Below are 16401 nucleotides of genomic sequence, written 5' to 3' on the forward strand. Positions count from 1 at the left end.
AATAAATATAATATAGGAAAAACTGAGAGGGGGGATGTGTTCTGGCATAATTATTTATTCTTGGAAAAAAAATGTTCTGTTTGCCCATCAACACATTGCAGCAAACTCGTAGAAAAGTGGCTGCTTGTTTCCAAAATAAACATCCCCACTAAAATCATCTCTATATGATCTTAGCAGCACTTTTCCTTTATCCAAGGAACACACTAATCACTGGAAAAATATTCATCATATTTCTATTTCCCCCTAGGGCCAAAATGCAAACCTTGATTTCTTCCTTCCGTTTCTTGTTTAGATGCTCTTTTGTTCTGTTTTGTTTCCATAAAACAAAATAAATTCTGTTTACTGAAATATCATGTGATAAATCAGTCTTGATTTTGATGGCTCATTTGAAACATTCAGTCCCCACATGGGTAAATAATCTTGGCTAGGAAGTACATGATGGAAAAGTAGGAGGTGCAGAGATCTGAGCAATTTTGAGCTCATCTGATGAGGTAGAACCATTCCCTGGTTTTTCAATACTGCAGATACAACAACTCAGCCTTTTCCAGCTTTTTATTCCCTGTACAGCCTCCTTCCCCATTCCTTCATTCTGATGTTAACAATTTATAGCCCTTCAATTCTGCTCAGCTGTTTAGGAATTCCTTCCTGCAAGGCATGTGAGGGTTTTGTTTCTAAACAAATGAAGAACCTCAGATCCGTGTGGTGATTTGCCCAGAAAAATACAAAGCTCAGTGGTGGTTCCCACCCCGAGCCAACAGAACTTTCATATCTTAAATATTCTTTGCATTTTATGTAGATTGGAGGTAGAACCAGGGGGTTTGCATTTCTAAGCAAGGTATGATAATGGGCACCGAGATGATTTGTTTGTTTACATTTCTTTAAAGCTCTCCAGCTGTTTTGCCTAAATGCAGAAAATTCTCTTTCCGTGCTTGCCTAACCCCGTTCAGCACAAACTTCAGCACCGAAAGGCGACAAAAACTCAGAAGTGCTTCTTGAGGGGCAATGCAGGTGCAAAGGTGGCAGGAGAGCCCCTCGGGTGCAGGGTTTTTGGTAACCCTTGTGTTGCTCTCAGCCATCAGGTTCGGGCGGATGCCGCAGGCCGAGAAGGAGAAGCTGCTGGCGGAGATCTCCAGCGACATCGAGCAGCTGAACCCCGAGTCGGCCGACCTGCGCGCGCTGGCCAAGCACCTCTACGACTCCTACATCAAGTCCTTCCCTCTGACCAAAGCCAAGGCGAGGGCCATCCTGACAGGAAAGACGACAGACAAATCAGTCAGTTCCCTCTTCTTTCTGCTTCTTCCTTTTTTCCGAGTAAATGATTCGCCGAGCTGACAGCGCAGCTCTTAAAAAAAGCCAAAACGCAAAAACACCGAAACTAAAAAAAAAAACCACCACCAAAAAACCCCGCTTTGCTGTTGGCAGTTACACACTTCAAGCTGTCTCTGAAACACAGGAAATGTTTTTAGATAGGATAAGTAAACATTGTTTGAAAAAACTCCAAGTTCACCTAATAAAATACTTGAAACCAGGACAAGAATTTGAAGGTCACCTTAACCTTTTTGTATTCCCTGATCCTCTCTTCCCGTTTTCCCTCTCCTTGCCCAGAGGTTATCTCCCACACTATCTGTTTAAGGTGGCTCTCCAGCTGTCAGGAATTGCTGCTCCCTGAGGAATATCCCTTTTCCTAAGTGCCAAATGATTCCAGCCCCAGCACGTTCTTATGTGATGCTCGTTCTTCTGAAGCTCTGATGAACTCCTGCTTTTCTCTGGGTTAGCTCAGGTCACATCAGTGCCCTGTGTTGGTGCACTTGGGATTTTAGGAGAATGGACAGGAAAATCTTGGAAAAGCAAGGAATAGGGATAAGTGGATTTGTGGGTTGCCTTAGAAACTTCATTTGGCATCCATAATAATCTTCTGTATCAGTGAGAGGAGCATAAATAATATCTGATCATGTTGGTAACAGTATTTTAATACCTAAAGAACAAAATAGTTTTCCACAACTCATAACTCTTAGCGTGATGCATTTTCTAGAATCATTGGCAGAAATTTTATTGTCAGGATTACAGCAGAGAGTGTATTTTATTTTCCTTAATAATTTCAAAGACATCACAGAACTCAGAGATACTTCAGGCCCCAAAAAGGCTTCCTTTCCTTAAAGGCAATTAAAATAACAATTTTAATGTTGTCCAGAAATTGGTTGACCTCTCACATAAAAGATGTGATGGGCACTAACAATGTAACTTTTCAGCATAAAGTGTGAATTAACTAAGTTTATTTATTCTGCAGAAACTGATGTGCAACCTGTTCATGCCTGAAAGTTCCACCACTGCAATTCTCACCCAGTAAATGTACAGTTGCATCAATTAATTCTCCTTTTTTTCTTGGGAGTTTTTAAACTTTGGCACATTAGAAACAGCAATAAGGCAGCAAACAGAATCCAGCTTTTCAGTGCTGCCAGCTTTCAAGTCTTTCTTGAAGATACCACTGAAAGAGTGACACTCGGGATTTAATGGTTACAACTTTCATGTTTTTATCAATGGATTTGGTGCTCTGGAGCATCAAACTGTTTACTATGGGCATAGTTTAAATTCATGTTATTTTTTAGTTGCTGTATGATCTGAATTAATTTGAAATGTTTGGATATGCAAGTGAGTGTATCAAAACTAGAATGAGTTATTTATCATCTCCCAGGGTACACAGAGCTCATTTGACATAAGAGTCTACTCTCAAGTTCATCTTAATCCTTATATTAAAAAAATCTTTGACTATTTTGAGCTCTTTCTTGATTTTCATCTATCATGGATAGGCCAGTGGTGTAATATCCGCTTTCTAAAGCACGTGGGCATGGACTAATAATGGACTTTTCCTTGTACTTGGTGCTCCCAAAGAAAGAACAGGAAGAAATTGCCCACTAGAACCAAAATGTGCATTTTGAAAGCATCTGCTGCAGTTCTGTTACTCCACTATTCCACATGTGCAGATATGTATTTAATGGCTTTGCTGCTGCCAAAATGCCATTACCTGAACAATTGCTGCTCTCCTGGCTTTTCTCAGTGCACTGTGTTTGTTGTTTCAGTTTCACACTGAAATCCTCAGTGCAAGTGGGAAAATCATTTAATCCCTCCTGGAATGTCGTGGTGTGGAGCTGTAAACATAAAACCATGAGAATCAGCATCCCTATTACAATCTGCAATCATAAATGATCCACTATTTAAAAAATTATTTCTTTAGTCTGATTGTTGGAGTATGATCCCTTGTATTTTCATTAATTAATCAAGTATGTTAACAAACCTATTCCTATCAGTGAGATTTGTTCAGTGCAGCAATGAACTATTCAGTCATTAATCTTCTTGAGGAAAAGATTCTTCAAATGAATTTGAGAAATCCTCTCATAACCACTTCTTTAAACCCAGGAACTTCTTTTGCATATTCTAGAAGAGATTGTTTCCAGATCCTAATGCAAGTATTCTGGCACAACTTTTGCTAAGCTGCTTTCAAAATTGATTTGTTCCAGTTGAGTTTATTTCACAGTCAGCCTCATTTTTGTGTTCTGAATTGTGGTTTGTAGCATGGTATTTGTTTTTGCTTTCCCAAAGACGAGTTGAGTGGGTTTAAACATGTCCTAATGTTGTTATTTTTACATGAGTTAACAGCAAAAGGTCTCATTTATCAGTTAATCAATACCATAAAATTGATATTACTTGCAGTGTTTCCTAGGATAGAACATGAAAGGAACATGAAAGTAAATAAAGGAATCAAAATGAGAATTTTCTCTGTCTTTGTGGAAAAAAAAGAAGGTTCCTTTCCACTCATTAGATTCTCTTTTATAGAAGCTGGTATAATTCAGGTAAAAGTAGTATCATTTTAACCTTTTGTTCAACATTCCAAACTTTCAATTCTGGAATTATAGAAAATTCTATGAAGCAAAAAGCAAACAAACAAAGGAAAAGGCAAAACTCTGGGTACTTTAAAATAGTGCTCCTTCCCCCCCCTTTACTTGGCCTTTTTGTAAATCATTTTAACATCGTGAGGATATTTGTTTTCATAGGTTTAGGACAATTTAACTCTTTGGGGAGCCCTTGATGGGTTCCTCAGGACAATTTAACTATTTGGGCAACCCTTGATAGGTTTTTCAGGACAATTTACCTATTTGGGGAACCCTTTAGGTTTCTCAGAACAATTTAAACATTTGGGGAACCCTTTCAGTTTCTCAGGACAATTCAGCTATTTGAAGAGCCCTTGACAGGTTCCTCAGGACAATTTAACTATTTGGGAAACCTTTTAAGTTCCTCAGGACAATTTGGGGAACCCTTGATGGGTTCCTCAGGACAATTTACCTATTTGGGGAACCTTCTAGGTTCCTCAGGACAATTTGGGGAACCCTTGATGGGTTCCTCGGGACAATTTAACTATTTGGGGAACCCTTTAGGTTCCTCAGGACAATTTAACTATTTGGGCAGCCCTTGACATGTTCCTCAGGACAATTTAACACTTTGGGGAACATTTGATCCATTCCTCAGGACAATTTGGGGAACCCTTGACAGGTTCCTCAGGATAATTTAACTATTTGGGAACCCTTTATGTTCCTCAGGACAATTTACCTACTTGGACACCCTTGACAGGTTTTTCAGGACAATTTAACTCTTTGGGGAGCCCTTTAGGTTTTTCAGGACAACTGAACTCTTTGGGAACCCTTGATGGGCTCCTCAGAGATGTCTGGGGAGTTGCTGCTGAGTTCTCTTGGGGTTCCTCAGGAGCCCGGCGCTCTCGGGGAGGACATTTGTGAGTAACTGGACTTTCCCTTTGTTTCAGCCCTTCGTTATTTATGACATGAACTCTCTGATGATGGGGGAAGACCAGATCAAGTGCAAGCACGTGTCCCCGCTGCAGGAGGAGAACAAGGAGGTGGCCATCCGCATCTTCCAGCGCTGCCAGTTCCGCTCCGTGGAGGCCGTGCAGGAGATCACCGAGTTCGCCAAGAACATCCCGGGCTTCGTCAACCTCGACCTCAACGACCAAGTGACTCTGCTCAAATATGGGGTCCACGAGATCATCTACACCCTGCTGGCCTCGCTGATGAATAAAGATGGGGTTCTCATATCCGATGGACAGGGGTTCATGACGCGGGAGTTCCTGAAGAGCCTGAGGAAACCTTTTTGTGACTTTATGGAGCCCAAGTTTGAGTTTGCTGTGAAGTTCAATGCACTGGAATTAGATGACAGTGACCTGGCAATATTTATAGCTGTCATTATCCTAAGTGGAGGTAAGTTCTCTCTTATTTATGTGGGATTTCAGAGAATTTATATGGAATTGACACCTTTAACTCCTGCCCAAACAGCAAAGTGCTCAGCACTGCAGGCTGGGAGCGAGTGCATTTACACAGAGCTCTTTTTAGTCATTTTTAAATCTCTTTTTGTTGTTCACCTTTCATTCAATTCCAGACAGAAACTGAAAATGGAAATACCCTGATATTAGTGATGGAGCTGGAAATGCCTGCTGAGCCATCAGTTCATTTAGGCACAAAACAAAATCAGGGCTATCTTTTGGAAAACAGGAAGAGTGGAATTTTGCTGCCAGGAGCTAAAATTCTGTTTTTTAAACCCTTAATTAGATTGTGTGGCTTGATAATTGCCCACAAACAGCTTTGGCTCCAGAACAATTCCAAAGCATAGGTGGTGTTGGGTTTACAGAGTTATGGTGCTTTTCATGGTTCTTCCATTTGTGCAAGGTTTTGTTTGCCTTTAAAAGAAGGGGGAAATGCATTTTTCAGGAAAATTGTGGTCCCCTAAAAAAAGAAAACAGACTAAAAAAAGAAAACACACAAAGGCGTTGTGTGCTTGTTCAGCTTTCCTCAGCTGTATCTTCACACATCATGCTTTGAGCAAAGCATGAACCTGAAATCCCGGGTATCAGACTGCCCACATTCAACTGAAAAATCACTGAATTTCAGCTTTTCTGCAGCCAGCCAGTGTGTTCTGTGCTCCTGAGGTGATGTCACTGCTCTGGTTTGGGAATTAGTGCTGCCTACCAGGATTTATTTCACTCAGACACCTCCAGATTTATTCCAGGCACATTGAAGCTCTGCTCCTTGGGCCAACGCTCCCAAGGCAGCGATGTTGCACAAATAAAATCTTGCCCCACTGATTTGTGTGTATTTTGGCCCAAGGTGGAGCTGCACACATCCATGGCAGGAATGTGCTGAATGCTCTGGATTCGGCTCCTCCGCAGAGCAGCCGAGGATTTTGTTATTAAATTACATTTCTGCAATCAGACACAACCTCGTGCTATTGTTCTAAAAGCAGCCCTGCTGCTGGGAGGACACTCTGAGGTATATCTGCATTTAAATTCACCTCCAGCTCCTCCTGGCACTGGGTTTCATTCAGGAAAAATAAGGGATCACAGTAGAATTTGTCCCACTGATTCTGCTCCCAACAAGAATTCCTCCCAGGAATTTCCTTGTGCAAACCTTGGGCTCTGTGACCTCCCAGGGCTCTGCATTCACTCAGGAAGGAAAACACCTTGCTGAGGTATTTTTGGTTGGTTTTTATGAGGAGAGGAACAGGAGAAATGGCACAAGCCTCCCAGGGCACTGCTCAGAACATGCCAATATTTTGTGGGTTTGGTGTAATGAAATGTGACAGATGAGCAAAGGCCTCTCAAAATTCACTCCCCGCTGCAAAAAGGGAACTTGTGTTCAGCAGAGCCCTGTCCTCAGCAGGGCTTGGTTTCCACCAGAGGAAACAGGAATGATGTAACCAATGTCAGGTTTTAGATTGCGGGAGGACAGTGATTCACACACAATAATTAACTGGCTTGAACCAGATTTATCAGAACCAGATTTATCAGCATGACTCTTTTTTTTTACCAGAATAATTTGTAAACAGAGGCTTGTAAAGAACTAATGAATTCCAATCAAGTCACTGTAGCAAAACTCTGAAACAAATCTGTAGAGACATATAAATCCATGTAAATATAAATCAGTCCTTTCTAGGAAGATCCTTTAATTTCAACAAAGACCTCCCTATCTTTTTGCAGAACTTATTTTTTTTCCAAAAACCGTGACATGCTTGAAAAAAAAAGTTTTTGTTTTGAAAACAATGAAGCTTTGTTGCCAATTAAAGAAAGCTTTTATCATGGAATTTACAGCCAGATATGACATCTATTGAACTGGGTGTTAAAATATCTTGTGTGATATTAAACTAGGTCCAATTTCTCAGCTGTCTCAGAGATTTCTGTAAGAGCAACACCCTTGCAAAATTGGATTTGTGTAAGAACTGTTTGAATACAGCAGGGTGATTTCACTGAGAACAGGATTTCCAAAGCAGAGCACCCCGAGGACTTGATTGCTGCAGGAACCCTGCAATGCTTAAATCCCTTTACAAAATCCTGTGTACAAACATCTCCAACACAAAACCACTTTGTGAAACACAAAAAGCCCTAAATGTCAGTGAATCTGTGATTACCTGGTGAAATTTTGCTCATTCTGCTGGCTCCAGGGGGACTGGCTCTTGTGCAGCTCTAACAGAAGGGGAGAAAGGAAAGGGAAAGATAATTCCAGCTGGAACATCACACATGGAAAGCTTTTCCTTGGGAAGTGTTTGGAATTTGCCACAAATCCTATAAAACTCTTTAGCCTTTTGATAACCAAGCAGCTGCTTGTGCATGTTATCTCAAAAGGCAAAAGGCCCAAATCACAGCAATAAGGAGCTGACAAATTAATTGTAATAGCAACAGATGGGAAATACTCCCACAGTGGATTTTACCATTCCTCAGTGCAGCCTTTCTGTGCCTCAGTTATTCCAAATGTTTCTCTGAACTCATTTCTGCAGAGCTGCTCTTACTGTTGGTGCTGTAAAACAGAGTCAGTGGCAAACGAAGTCTTGTATTCTGAATTTAACAAAGTCTTGCATTCTGAATTTAACAAAGTCTTGCATCCTGAATTTAATGCTGATCAGACAGACAGACTGTGTGAGCATGGGATTTCACCTGGTCTGTACAAGAGAAATGCTTTTGGCCATCAGCAGCAGCAGCAAACCCTCCTTACAACATCCTTCCAGCTGTGGTGACTTTAAAGGACACACTTTGGTTAAATGAGAGATTTGGAAGGATTCTTTTAGGATATTTTATTCTTCTGTGCCACTGAGACTCACCCTCAGTCAGTAGTGAGTGCTCTGCTGCACATGGAAAAGAACTGAAGCATCTTTAAAAAATCCCATCCACCCGAGCTGAAACTGAACTGTGCCACAAGAAGGTTTAGGGAGAACGAGCTGGATGGCTCAGTTTGGGCAGGAAAGATAATCCTGCAAACCTTAATGGAATAATTCACATTTGTGACCTGGGCAAACTCACTCAAGCAGGCTGGTATCAAACAAAGAAAAAGCTCAAAAGGGAATTTTGCAGCGTGGATGGACTCGAATTTTTGTGTATTATCTTCTGCTGTGGTTGGATAGAGGAGGAATGTTTGGATACAGGAATTTTGGGATACAGAAATGTTTGGATACAGAAATTTTAGGATACAGGACTGCTTGGATACAGCAGTTTTGGGATACAGGAATTTTGGGATATAGGAATGTTTGGATACAGGAATATTTGGATCCAGCAGTGTTGGGATAGAGGAATGTTCGGATACAGCAGTGTTTGGACACAGGAATGTTTGGATACAGGAATTTTAGGATGCGGGAATGTTTGGATGCAGGAATATTTGGATACAGGAATGTTTGGATACAGGAATGTTTGGATACAGGAATTTTAGGATACAGGAATTTTAGGATGCGGGAATGTTTGGATGCAGGAATGTTGGGATACAGGAATATTTGGATACAGGAATGTTGGGATACAGGAATTTTAGGATACAGGAATGTTGGGATGCAGGAATATTTGGATCCCTGTAAAGACCCACACCCTGCCTGTCCATGTGCAGTCAAACTGGTATTTAAATGCAGAGATGTTTCTAAAGCCACTTTTTCTGTTTCCTGTGTGGTTTTTACATTAATTTTAAGCCACAAGTCCCTGCTCCTGGTGTATAAAACTATTCAATAATTTTGCTGCATTCTCAGCTCAGCAAAATTTGAATTTTTATCCCTGACTATTACCAAGAAGCAGTTCCCATTTCAGTGCCACACAAACCCTGCACTGTGGTTCAGGGCCTGCAGTGATGATCTGCAGCTCTTGCTCGGATTACAAAGCATTTCTTTGTTCTGACAAACTCCCGGTGACTCCAACTCATGTGACAGTCTCAGAAGACAAAACCTCAAAGTGCTGAGTCACATCTGCCTCAGCAAAAGAAAAAAGAAGGAGCACAATGTGTTCACTCAGCCAGATCTTTGAGATTTTAAAATGGGCATTTAAAAGCAAAATGCATTTATTCAAAGATAATAAAATGTAAAGACATGCAGGTGGCAACTTCATATGTGAGGACCTGGTAAAAAATATTGTAATTATTGTTAGGGACATGAAAAAGGCATCCTAATAAGTAAGAACAAACAAATAAATTACTTTCCCCTGAGACAGTGTAGAACATCAATTTGCACAAAGTGGTGCTGCTTGCTCTCAGAACTTTGGGGTTATTGGCCTTTCCCAGTCACTGTGAACATTTTTTAAAACAATTGAAGCAGCTGTATGACAATGAATGAAAACATAAAGAAACTGTGAGTAAATAAACATGATAAATAGCAGGAAACTGTGGTGCTCTTTTTCCTGCAAGGCACATCCCTCTGCAGCTCCTCCCCACAAAAAACTCATCTTTTGGTACAGAACCAAATTGGTCTGCAGCAGATCTATATTTAAGAGCATTTTAACAGCTTGAAATATACCATAATAGCTGGATGTTTAAGCTTTTGCCTCTTATTTCCTTTTTGTCCTGATTTAGATAAGTTTCTTGGAACAGAAGCAGCATTTCCCTCTGTGAGAGGTTTTTACTGAGAAAGTAAAGCAAACTGTCAACACCCAAAAAACACTGCCCATATCCTGAAGTTCTCATTCATGAAAAATCTCCCTTGCCTTCAATGGGAATTTTCCTTCCTCTTGAATTGCCTTATACAAAAATAACATCTGATGATCTCCTAGGCTTTTGTCAGAGTCATCTTTTCTGTCTCTGGTCCCACTGGGTCATTAAAAAATCATCAGATTGGGGTTTTTCATGGGGTTTTTTCAGGATTTTATCCACTGCAGTCTCAGGCACCCAAATTCAGGGGGCTCCTGATAAATCCCAGACCCAGAGGAGATTCCTCCTGGGCTCTGAAGCCCAGTATTTGAATTGGGATTGGCTCCTGAAAAGCTCACCCCCCAAAATGTTCCCAGCCCAAAGGAGCAGGGGCAGGGGGAGCTGGATCTCAGGGGAAAGCGAGGCCACGTCTTTGTGCTCTCTGATCCACTGAGTCTGTCAGAGCTCAGCTGCAGCACACCCGGGCAATTCAAAGCTATCACATCCCCAAATGGTTACCAGCTTTGCAAAGCTGAAATCTGGCAATTTTCAGAAAGACTTCAACTCAATTCTGCAGCCCATTCAGGTAATCGGAAAATAAATATCTAATACTTATCCAGAATTCTTTAGGTATCCTTAAAAAACTGCTCAAAAATTCCTAAAAAATGAACCTTTTTTATATTTACTCCAGCCTTTCTGAACTAGATTTTGTGTTGTTATCAGTTGGATGGGATAAATAAATTATGTCTGCAAGACGAGCACACTGACAAACAAATATCCAGGTTTACACTCAGAATCACTTTTATTCCTATCTTTGAAAAAACTCTGCTTAAAGCTCCCCTCCTGGAGAGCTGAGAATCCTTTCCTGATCAGTGACCTTCGCTTTCATGGCTCCCTCACTGGTTTTCCTGCCAGCTTTGCCTTTTAGTTTACACTGCAGTTTTTCCCCCATGAGGTAAAGCCGTGTATTTATAAAGAGCTTTGTTTGCTCCCTGCCTTTCTGCCAGCACAACTCGAGCTGAGTTAGGAGAACTCTGTGCTCAGAAAGGTTACCAAGATCACAGGAAATAACAGCTTATTTTGGATGTTTTTAATGGAGATCAGCCTCTCCTCCTTGCTGAAATGGAATTGTTGCCTCAGGGAAGTGATTTAAGGCTTGCAGTAGGCACTGCTTTTCATTGATCAAGCTATGAAAATAATGTCATAGCTACACAGCAAATTTTATTCAAATTATTGACTATTTTCACGATTTATTATGATATTTGGGATGTGTTACCCAGTGTTAAGTATTTTAGCAGTAACAAATTCATGGTGGTCATTGTCATATGTGAGATTTAAAGTGAAGTATCTTTCATTGCTTAGACATTCAACATTTCATTAACTTTCCGTACTGGAGAATCAAACAATCTGCAGGAGCTGAGTTTATGCTTTCCTTTTTTTTTTTTTTTTTAATTTTGATGAGTTCACATCCACCTTAGCAGGAAACGTTTGTAGTGGCAGCAGCCACATGCAAATCCATCAGTACATATTGATTTTCCAGAAGTGAATTACCTGATACAGATTGTTTATCCCCCAACAATCTCACTCTTCTTTTCCCACACTCACTCCCAGTTTGCTGTAGAAAATCCATTCATTTAACCCACTGCAGTAGATTAAACCTAGAGAAGTGTCAGTGGATAAACCTAATTCTAGAGTATAAAACTAGTGCTAAAACCTCTCTGAGCAATCCCAGTGAAATCTTACAAACTAGCTGATGGTCAGACAGTTCTTAGGAAATGCCATCTGTAAAGGTTTCATTTGCTGAGAAATGGGTAAGAAATTAATGCATGGGATTTATGCTATGATGCTGATAAACTCCCAACCCTTTTTTATCCCCAGACCAGCTAGGGGAAACGTTTCCAATTCTGAAATTGGAATCTAAATCTAAATCCTAAAACTCCTTTGAGCAGATCCCAGGGAAAGTACCCTTTGCAAGCAGATCCCTTACCAAGTACCTTTGTAAGCTAAGAACCACATAAGAAATTAATGCAGAAAGTCAATGTTTTGGTGCTGATAAACTCCCATCCTTTTGTTCCCCAGACCACTAGGGAAAATATTTCCAATTCTAACATTGGAATCTAAATCTAAATCCTAAAACTCCTTTGAGCAGATCCCAGGGAAACCTTACAAACTGCCTGATGGCCAGAGAGCTCCCAAGCAATGCCGTCTGAATTTGCTAAGGAATACATAAGAAATTAATGCATAAAATCAATATTACAGTGCTGATAAACTCCATAAACTCCCAACCTTTTTGTTCCCCAGAGCACCTAGGGGAAATATTTCCAATTTTAAATTAGAATCTTAATCGAAATCCTAAAACTCCTTTGAGCAGATCCCAGGAAAACCTTACAAACTGCCTGATGGCCAAGCATCTCCCAAGCAATGCCATCTGAGTTTGCTGATAAACACGTAAAAAATTAATGCAGAAAATCGATGATAAACTCCCAACACCTTTTTTCTCCAGACCATCTAGGGGAAATGTTTCTAAGACTAGTCCTTAAATTCCTTTGAGCAGATCCCAGTGAAACTTTACAAAGTACCTCCTGATGGCCAGACAGCTCCCAGAAAATGCCATCTGAATTTGCTGATAAACACGTAAAAAATTAATGCAGAAAATCAATGTTATGGTGCTGATAAACTCCCAAGACCTTTTTTGCCCAGACCACCTAGGGGAAATGTTTCCAAAACTAATCCTAAAACTCCTTTGAGCAGATCCCAGTGAAACTTTACAAACAAACTTGTCTGATGGCCAGAGAGCTCCCAGGCAATGCCATCTGAATTTGCTAAGAATCACATAAGAAATTAACGCAGAAAATCGACGTTATGGTGCTGATAAGCTCCCAACCCTTTTTTTTTGCCCAGACCGCCTAGAGGAAATGTTTCCAAAACTAATCCTAAAAACCTTTGAGCAGATCCCAGTGAAACTTAACAAAGTACCTCCTGATGGCCAGACAGCTCCCAGGCAATGCCATCTGAGCTTGCTAAGAATCACATAAGAAATTAACACAGAAAATTGATGTTATGGTGCTGATAAACTCCCAACCCTTTTTTTTGCCCAGACCACCTAGGGGAAATGTTTCCAAAACTAATCCTAAAAACCTTTGAGCAGATTCCAGTGAAACCTCACCAACTACCTGATGTCCAAGCAGCTCCCAAGCAATGCCCTCTGAATTTGCAGATAAACACATAAGGAATTAACGCAGAAAATCGATCTTTTGGTGCTGATAAACTCCCAACCCTTTTGTTCCCCAGACCGCCCGGGGTTGCTAAATGTGAAGCCCATCGAAGACATTCAGGACAACCTTTTGCAAGCCCTGGAGCTGCAGCTGAAGCTGAACCACCCCGAGTCCTCGCAGCTGTTTGCAAAGCTGCTGCAGAAAATGACGGACCTGAGGCAGATCGTCACGGAGCACGTGCAGCTCCTGCAGGTCATCAAGAAAACCGAGACGGACATGAGCCTCCATCCTCTGCTCCAGGAGATCTACAAGGACCTGTATTAATGAGCAGAGCAGCTGTTAATCCCCTGACACGATGTATGTTCTTCAGATTGCACTATTTCTAAGAGGGAAAAACTTGGCGTACCTAAGAGATTACTGTGAAACAGCATTTAAAAAGAGAGAGCTTAGTATAGTAGATCTATTTTATGCATATTGTTTATAAAGACACATTTACAATTTACTTTTAATATTAAAAGTATCTATATCATGAAATTGTTGGCAGTATTTTCAGAATTAATTTTTTTAACTACGTTATTTCTTACAATCGCTTGTCTGAGTATGATCGATGCTTCACTCAAGCACGCACTTAAATTTTCAACTCAATAAAAACCTTTCTCCTTGAGCATTCCCAGGGAAATGTTTGAAGCATGAACGTTCAGTTCTGTGCTCCTGAGGCAGCAGCACAGTGAAATTCAGTCCCAGATTGGTGCAGCTTCCCAGGAGAGCCTGCAATGCCAAAGGAAGAAGTGTCAGGTGTGAAAATGTTTGTGCCTTCCACAACGAGGTTGGACACTGGCAGAGCTCTGCAAAGGTGTAAGGAGAGATCAGGGCACTCCTCTGGGGGCAAACTGAGAAATCAGATGCCATTTCAAGAGCTCATTAATGAGGAATATGCACTGCTCAGCACTCCCAGGAAACAGAGACCTTTTGATTCCTCTGCAGGTGGAGCAGCAGCTACTCCAATTCCCACCCCACAGCAGCCAGGGCTGAGCTGGAACGGGCTGGTACAAACCCCTTGGCCCAAGACCTTCCCCAGTTATTTCATAAACTGCCCTTGAACAGCAGTCAAAATATCATGGAAAACTGGGAAATTGTGACAAATTAACTCCTAAGCAAAAGCAAGGGTTAGATTAATTCTTGTGTAAATATAAAGCTGTGATGGAGACTCTGCACCCTAAATCCGACTCGAGCTCCAGGTGCTCATCCAGGGTGCTGGGAGATGTTCCTGCTGTTGAGGTTGTTGGCTTTCTTGAGCGTGTTCCCCTGTAATGTCACCTCAGAGTTCCACAGGGAGCAGAGCACAGCAGAGTGAGCAAATTTAACAGAAGATAAATTTCCTAACAATGTAATTTTGGGGTATTCTTGGTGCTGAGGTGAGAGATTCACATTCCACCTGCCCGCCTTTGATAGTTTGTGAATGTGACCCCTGACTCCATCAAGCAGGGAGGACCCACAGTGGTGGAGCAGGAGAGGGAACACTGGGGAAAAGCCACTTTTTGTAATTTATATATCAAAATCAGGAGAGGTCCCCAATACCCTTGGTTTCCTCCCCGTGTCTATATTTTATTTATGTAGCAAAAAATGTGCCTTAAACTGAGACAAGGGGAGTGGTGGTTCCCAAGTGGACAAAGAGGTGAAGTAGGTGTGAGCAGGATCTTCAGGGAGTAGAAATTGGCTCTGCTCCTAATGCAGGCCTTAAAACTCTTAAGCCAATGCAAATTATGCAATAAAGGAGCTGAGAGAGGTAAATATTAAAATTAATCCTTCAGCTCATGCCTGCTGCACCTGGAAAGGTTTCCTGCTGCAGATTCCAGGGAACCTCTGGGCCTGAGGTCAGCAGTGAGCGCTGTTCCCACCAGGAAATTTGGGGAATTGGATCGCTCAGCCCCAGGTGTGCAGCCCAGGGGTGGAATTGCACTGAGATGAATCCCTGCCAGGCTGCAGAGAGCAGCTCTGATCAGCCAGGCTGGCACTGAGGGCATCGCAGGTGCCTCAGGAGGGGTGGCCCTGGAGCACACAGAGGCTGCAGCCCACGCAGCTCATGCAGCTCATGCAGCTCATTGGAATTCATGCAGCTCATTGGAATTCATGCAGCTCATGTAGTTCATGCAGCTCATGCAGCTCATGCAGCTCATGCAGTTCATGCAGCTCATGCAGTTCATGCAGTTCATGCAGCTCATGCAGTTTATGCAGCTCATGCAGCTCATTGCAGTTCATGCAGCTCATGCAGCTCATGCTGAGCCCTGCAGCCTTGCTGCACATCCCTCTGGAGCGTTCTCCCTCTGGAACATTCTCCCTCTGGAACATTCTCCCTCTGGAATGTTCTCCCTCTGGAGCGTTCTCCCTCTGGAACGTTCTCCCTCTGGAGTGTTCTCCCTCTGGAATGTTCTCCCTCTGGAATGTTCTCCCTCTGGAACGTTCTCCCTCTGGAACGTTCTCCCTCTGGAACGTTCTCCCTCTGGAATGTTCTCCCTCTGGAGCGTTCTCCCTCTGGAACATTCTCCCTCTGGAACGTTCTCCCTCTGGCTGGATCGTTCCCCCTGTCCATTTGCAGCGTTGCCTTCCCTCCCTCGGGGGGAGGATTCCCAGCGCTGCCCTCCCGTGGCAGGGGGGTCACAGAGGGGCTGGCCCTGGGATGGGCCCCAATTCCAGCTCTCAGTTCCTGCCACAGCAGCACCCAGCAAGGACCAGGACTCTGAGCCTGCGTGTCTCAAACAATCCCATTTCCCACTGGCTTCCCTTCAAATGGAAGCCCAGAAGTGGCTTCAAACAAAAAGGAATTTTAGGGCGTGTCCTTACAGAAGTAATATTCAAATTAAATTGAAAATAAATGGCAGAGATGCTCTGACAGGGAAATTGAGTTCAGTACTTTTGTAAAGCACTGAAAAAAAATCTGTGTAACCCACAGCACATTAACCAAAGAGCTTCATCCCTCTCCTGCAAGGGGTGATATTTCTGAAACTGTCCATTCAGCAGTGACAGTGCCTGAGCCACTCAGTCCAAAAATCCTCACATTCTGAGAGTGGTGATGGAGTCAGAACCAGAAGAGTTTTGCAGGAATGGGGGTTGTTATCTTTGTGAGGATGAAGGCACTGAGTGCCCACAAGCCTCAACTTTTCTTTCAACTGTATCAGCTGCTCTAATAAAATCTGTTGTTCTCCCCACGCCCTGTCTGCTCTCACATTTTGGTATTATTCACCACGTTTTCCTCAAGCCATGCA

The 16401-nt window shown here is 42.2% G+C and overlaps 1 protein-coding gene across 1 annotated transcript in view; it reads left to right on the top strand.

Annotated features, from left to right (window-relative positions):
• PPARG (peroxisome proliferator activated receptor gamma) overlaps nt 1-15251 on the top strand; it is a 60400-nt gene extending 45149 nt beyond the window's left edge. The window contains exons 5-7 of the mRNA XM_074550140.1: nt 1073-1272; nt 4814-5264; nt 13215-15251. Of these exons, the coding sequence (XP_074406241.1) occupies nt 1073-1272; nt 4814-5264; nt 13215-13462 (899 nt within the window). The 3' untranslated portion in view covers nt 13463-15251. The remainder of the gene's footprint in view (nt 1-1072; nt 1273-4813; nt 5265-13214) is intronic.
• The last annotated feature ends 1150 nt before the right edge of the window (nt 15252-16401 follow it).

The sequence above is a fragment of the Zonotrichia albicollis genome, chromosome 12, assembly GCF_047830755.1.
Source record: "Zonotrichia albicollis isolate bZonAlb1 chromosome 12, bZonAlb1.hap1, whole genome shotgun sequence".
NCBI classification, from domain to species: Eukaryota; Metazoa; Chordata; class Aves; order Passeriformes; family Passerellidae; genus Zonotrichia; species Zonotrichia albicollis.